Source organism: Nilaparvata lugens, chromosome 9 (assembly GCF_014356525.2).
Source record: "Nilaparvata lugens isolate BPH chromosome 9, ASM1435652v1, whole genome shotgun sequence".
Lineage (NCBI taxonomy): Eukaryota > Metazoa > Arthropoda > Insecta > Hemiptera > Delphacidae > Nilaparvata > Nilaparvata lugens.
The window spans coordinates 31,825,796-31,831,795 of record NC_052512.1 but is presented as its reverse complement, the minus strand read 5'-3'; the positions used below and the strand labels follow the sequence as shown (position 1 = coordinate 31,831,795).

The following is a 6,000-nucleotide window of genomic DNA, read 5'->3' as shown; positions in this document are numbered from 1 at the left end:
TAACAGACTTTGTGCCACCTGGCTTGAAGGTATTAAGATAGGGTAGTGATTTTGTAATTGAATTATTGAATAAATTATTCGCTTTTTTATGGTTGAATTGTATTTTACTACGATATACAAAGAGAAATAAACTTTTTTTATTATAATCTTCAACCAATTTTTTCGGGTTTCTACGTCTTCTTCTACTGCTTCGACGTCTCCTATCTCTTCTTCTTCTTCGACTAGTTTTGACGACTATAGTTTTGACGGAGCTGTAACATAGTCCTTTCGGAGCTGTTCTGCCAATCCTATACATAGGATAGAAAGTAAAACAGAGAACTGAATAAAAGTTGGTTTCCGAGGATTTAGCTAAGTTCTAGACTTTAAACAGCTGCAGTCAGAAAACTGGCTTTTCGAAACGGGGCGTAGTCACAGTCCACGTTCAAATTAAATTTCGAAAAACTAGAAAATGAACCGAAATAAAATAAAAGGAAAATTGTGTTAACTATTTTGAATTAGTTAGGAATCGTTCATTTCGTCAAGGAAAAACGTTTCCAATTTTATAGAAATGAAAATTATCATATAGTGAGATCCACGTTATAATGACAGTGGATTAAGATGGGAGAACAGTGTTGCCGATTCTCTGCCTTGATTAATTATCTTTCTACATTATAAAAAATAGATTTGGCATCGTTGCTGAGCAAGAAAAGGATAGTACTACCTGCTTTGTCGAATGATAGACAAGGATAGCAACACCAAAGTTGATCAAATACTGTCATTATAACGTGGACCTCACTATATAAACTGCGACTAGGCCCACTACCTCCGTAAACAAAGCCATAGTGCATTCTGGTGACGTCAACACAGGTAGGGTTCCTACACCAATAAAAATTAGTTTATTTCAGCTGATCTATATGAGCTAGTGTTTTTATTGGTGAAGGAACCCTACCTGTGCTGACGTCATCAACCACCTGTCATGCACTATGGCTTTGTTTACGGAGGTAGTGCTAGGCCCCGTTTTGGAAGGCCAGTTTTCTGACTCCAGCTGTTTAACCTTCTGGCAGTCGCACTGTTGTAAAAAGTACAACAGTGTCAGTTCTTTTGCTGCACAGAACTATTGTATGAGGTTGTGTCAGTGAATCAGTCACCTATGCATTCCAAAACTTTCCCACCATCACTCCACTGAGTTACAGTATCAACCGAGCAATGGTTCAGACTTTAGGTGCCATTTAGTCACCACAGTGCATAAGATAGGGAAAGAACTGTATACGGGGACTGTAAACGAAACAATAACACAGAATTGATGGCTTTGCTTGAGGAACCTTATTGGGCCATGAAATGGTAATCATCCAAATGTTCATAAAGCGTACAATAATCCAAGAAGATGGGAAAAATAATTGTACTGCGGTCGGTCTTTGTATAAGCTATTGTAGAAAATGACGTAACATTTTTATGTTTCTTATGACAATAAGATTGATTGATTGTGAATCGAACAATTTACCACATTTCATGTACCTAGAACGGTCCCCTTTGTACCGGTATGATTTTAATGTTCATGGAATTCGCACTATTCTGTACAAATACGAGAAAATACTACTAGAATGAGAAATAGGCTATTATGCTTATTCTTCATCCTAGTCCATAAAAATGCAACCATCCCCCATCCCCACCGTTGTACCTACCTATGCGGATTTATCCAATTTCCTCAAAACTATTTTACTTTCTTGCCTATTACCATAGGTAAGGAAAGTATTGCTTTCCGAAAAAAATTAAGGTACCCCAATTTGTAAATTTCTATACGTTTCAAGTTCCCCTGACTCCAAAAAGGTTGTTTTTGGGTATTGGTCTGTGTGTGTGTGTGTGTGTATGAGTGTATGTACGTCTGTGTACACGATATCTCATCTCCCGAATGACTTGACATTTGGAACTTAAGGTCCTTACAATATAAGGATCCGACACGAACAATTTCGATCAAATTCAGTTCAAGATGGCGGATGAAATGGCGAAAATGTTTTCAAAAACAGGTGGTTTCGCGATTTTCTCGAAAACGGCTCCAACGATTTTGATCAAATTCATACCTAAATTAGTCATTGATAAGCTCTATCAACTGCCATAAGTCCCATATCTGTAAAAATTTCAGGAGCTCCGCCCCATCTATGCAAAGTTTGATTTTATATTCCCAATTATCAGGCTTCAGATACAATTTAAACAAAAAATTTTGAGTGGAAAAGATTAAGCATGAAATCTCTACAATAATTAACGTTATGTAACATTTTCACCTAAAATTGAAAATAAGCTCGAAATTCGAGAAAATGTGATTATTTCAATATTGCAAACTGTTGACAACTGTTGATTCTATTAAATCATTCACTATGAAGAGATAGCAGACCTCGTGAGTTTCCAGCGTTATTGTCCTGTCATCAGCTGGCTCAGATCTTTGAATAGTAGTAGACTGAGATGCGCGGGAACACTAGCGTCAGGTGATCAATTTTCATAACGGCAAGGAAAGTTGTGTGAGTGCGCCACACCAGATTTTTTACTTCATTTTCACCAGGGATGACTAATTTCTAGATATTGATACTTACTCTTAGTTGTTACAAAATCAGTAGACTCATTAAGATTGAGTTTTGTTGGCCAATTGCGTAGTTTTATCTGCAGGTAGGCCTAATAAAATTTCCAATTCGTTCTTTCTCCACATGTCTTCGTAGACACAGAGTCGGAGTGCTGCTTCCATCAATCTGAAAATTAAGATAAAATAAAACCTGACATTTTGGAAACAACTTTAAAATTCAAATTCATTTCCACAAAGTAGAAACATATAACTATTCAATACAAATGCAATGCATTACAAGAAATTCAAATAAAGAACATTCCCCTACTAAAAAATAATAAATTGAACAATAATAGTATTAATACTTCTATTCCTAACTTGTAAGAGTTATAGTTTACAATCAAACTGAATGAATTGAAGATCATAAACACTTCAAATACAGTAGCACAAGCTTGGTTTACAATCAAACTGATTGAATTGAGGATCATAAACACTTCAAATACAGTAGCACAAGCTTGGTGGAAATCTACTGGCATACATAAGTGAGAACTTGTCCGCCAGTAGGAGTAGCACCCTAATACTAAGAGAGGAAAAAATGAAATAGTAGATGCTGAACTCGAGGATTTCTAAACATACTTGATTCTAATCATATGGACCCTTCAACAATATGTGAAAAAAAATATTTTGAAAGAGACCTTCAAAATGGAAGCTATACATATTATTTTGATATCAGAATAATATTCTTGATTATTGAGTTTTTTATTTTCAATAGAATATGTACTTCGTTATTATTTGTTGATTTATGAGATCGTTTTTGGGATACTATTTATATTTTTGGTGCATAAAAAGTCAGTTGTTTTCGAATTAAAGTAAGTTTTGAAACATAGCATTCAAATTTTTGTTCATATATCTTGTTTTATTGATTCCGCTATTGATTTTTTAAAGTTGTTGTATATCTATTGAAATATTTGAGGATGTTAAGTTTGTTACAGTTGGCGGATAGTCATGACTTTCAGATCACTGAATGCACTGCACTCATTGAAGGGTATAATATTGGTTCATTTAAAATTGTTTTGATAATCATTTTCTGTACAATAAATAGTGAAGAGAGGTACACTCTCTATATCACTTGAAATTTATATAGTATAGTTTTGTTAGCCAAATAATTGACCAAGCGAAGTGACGTCTAAGATTCAAGTCAACGGTTTCGCATTTCTCCTTATGTGTTTATGTTTATATGTTTGTTGAACGAGCGTTAGCGAGTTCTCACTTTTGACTCACTCAAGGACAAAGTCGTTGTCCATCTGTTTGTATGTGTTCTACAATAACTTTTGAAAGAATTGATCAATCAGCTTGAACACATATTCTTCAAACCTTTTTACAGGTCAAGTTCGTTGGGCAACAAAATTGACTCATTCCTTTGTCCTTTTTCAGGATATAACATTGAAATGATTTGATGACCTTGGTGATGTGAATGAAAGTCATACATAATTTCGCTCCTGGGTTTTGGAAGATTTTGTGTTATAAATAGTCACGGATAAGTACAAATTTTGTATTAATTTCATTATTAATTGTTTCTTGATCACGTTTTATCATTTTGTTTTAGATTTTAATTCTTAATTCTATTTTATAAGCCAAACATCGTTTAGAGGTTATTTTGAGGTTAGGTTTTCGAGATTTAAAAATAAATATAGATAGTTTACTTGACTAAAATTATAACCAAATTAAAATCCTATCATTTATAAATCAATTATTATTATTGCAAGTAATATAATTTCTTAGATAGGAAGATGAGCTCAAGTAAAACACCGAAGGTTAATAATAGAAATGTAAACATAGCGGGAGTACTTACGCGTTCCCAAAACCAAAATTCAAAAACGCCAAAACCAAAAACCCCAGTTCTTCAAACTACTTTAGCCGAAAAAGTTGCTCAACTACAAAGTAGCCACACTAATTTAAAAAACCAATTAGAAGTAACTTTAAAAACGTCTGAGGAAGAAAGGTTAGGGATGGTAGAAGAAATTAAATCTTTGGAACTGATTATAAAATTACAAGATGAAGACCATAAAAAAGAAATACTAAATCTAAAAAATCAATGTAGTCTAATGTCGGAGGAAATAAAGAAACTAAAATCTAAATTTGATAATACTAAATGTATGATAGAACCTCCGTCCAAATGCAAAAAAATAGAATCTAACCTAAATGATGGGAAATGCTCTGAAAATGGTCGAAATAAAACGTACAGTGAGGTTTTGAAGACAGCAACCAAAAATATAGCTGAGGGAAATAAAGATAGGAAAGGGAGAGTTCTGCTACTGACGTCCAGTCATGGACGTGATTGCAGTGATCTCCTTGATAAAAGATTAAAAAATAAATTTGATGTCCAATGTTTTTTCAAGCCAAGTGCATCAATTAATGCAGTTGTAGAGTCAGCTAGGGAACAAACTAAAGACTTTGATGAAAATGACTATCTAATTGTACTGGGTGGCTCAAATAATATAAATGAACCTAACTTGAATCATCTTCCTCAAGTAACAGAAAAAATCAAGGAAATTGTGCCACTCAGCAAAAAAACAAACTTAATAATAAGTACTATTCCTAATAGGTTTGATAGGCCAGAATTAAATGAAGCAATCAATTCGACAAACAAATCAATCCATAATACAATCAACAGCCTAAAAAATAAGAATTCTAAACAACTGGGGATTTGTTTTCTAAATGAAAGGCTGAAAAGACATAACTTCACTAATCATGGGTTGCATCTAAATCGATCTGGCAAAGTAATCTTTGTAATAGATTGGCAGAGCTGATTGAAAGCCGTTTGCAATCCTCTGGTTTAAAAACAGTCAAAAAAACAAATAACGATTTTTTAGTAAATTGGCTCAAAACAGGGAAGGGAAATAGCTACAAATGCTAGAGATAGAGTAGCACAAGATGGTAAGGTTTTTAGTATTTATCATCAAAATATTCAGTATCTTCGCAACAAAATTGACAGATTAGAAGTATTTCTTAAACAGGAGGATCCTGACATTGTTATTTTCACAGAGCATGGCTTAAAAATAAAGGAAATAAATCAAGTTAGGATTCCAGGCTATTCACTGAGATCAGAATTTTGTAGAATAGCTCATAGAAGTGGTGGTGTATGTATATTCACTAGCAATGCTAAACATACCCAAACTTATGAACTGGATTTTGTTAAGAGATTTTCTGTTGAGATGGATTTAGAGGTGACGGGACTAAGGTTAAAAATTGATGATCGATTTGAGGTAGCAGTGTTAGGTATCTATAGGTCACCAAATGGAGACTGGCAAAAATTTTGTGAGCTGCTCCATACACTTTTGGAAATTACAACCGCTCGTTTCACAAATGTTATAGTAGTAGGAGATTTCAATACCGATTTTGCCAGGCAGGATAAAATGACAGAGGACATTAGAGATATTATTAATATGAATAATTTAGAAATTAAGGTC

At 33.8% G+C, this 6,000-nt stretch overlaps 1 protein-coding gene across 2 annotated transcripts in view; it reads right to left on the bottom strand.

Annotated features, from left to right (window-relative positions):
• Positions 1-80: 80 nt before the first annotated feature.
• LOC111055095 overlaps positions 81-6,000 on the bottom strand; it is a 52,266-nt gene continuing 46,346 nt past the window's right edge. For both annotated transcript variants that reach the window (XM_039435244.1, XM_039435245.1), the window contains 2 exons: positions 2,565-2,717; positions 81-287 (listed from right to left, as the gene is read on the bottom strand). In XM_039435244.1, coding sequence (XP_039291178.1) covers positions 2,594-2,717 — 124 coding nt within the window. In that variant the 3' untranslated portion in view covers positions 81-287; positions 2,565-2,593. The remainder of the gene's footprint in view (positions 288-2,564; positions 2,718-6,000) is intronic.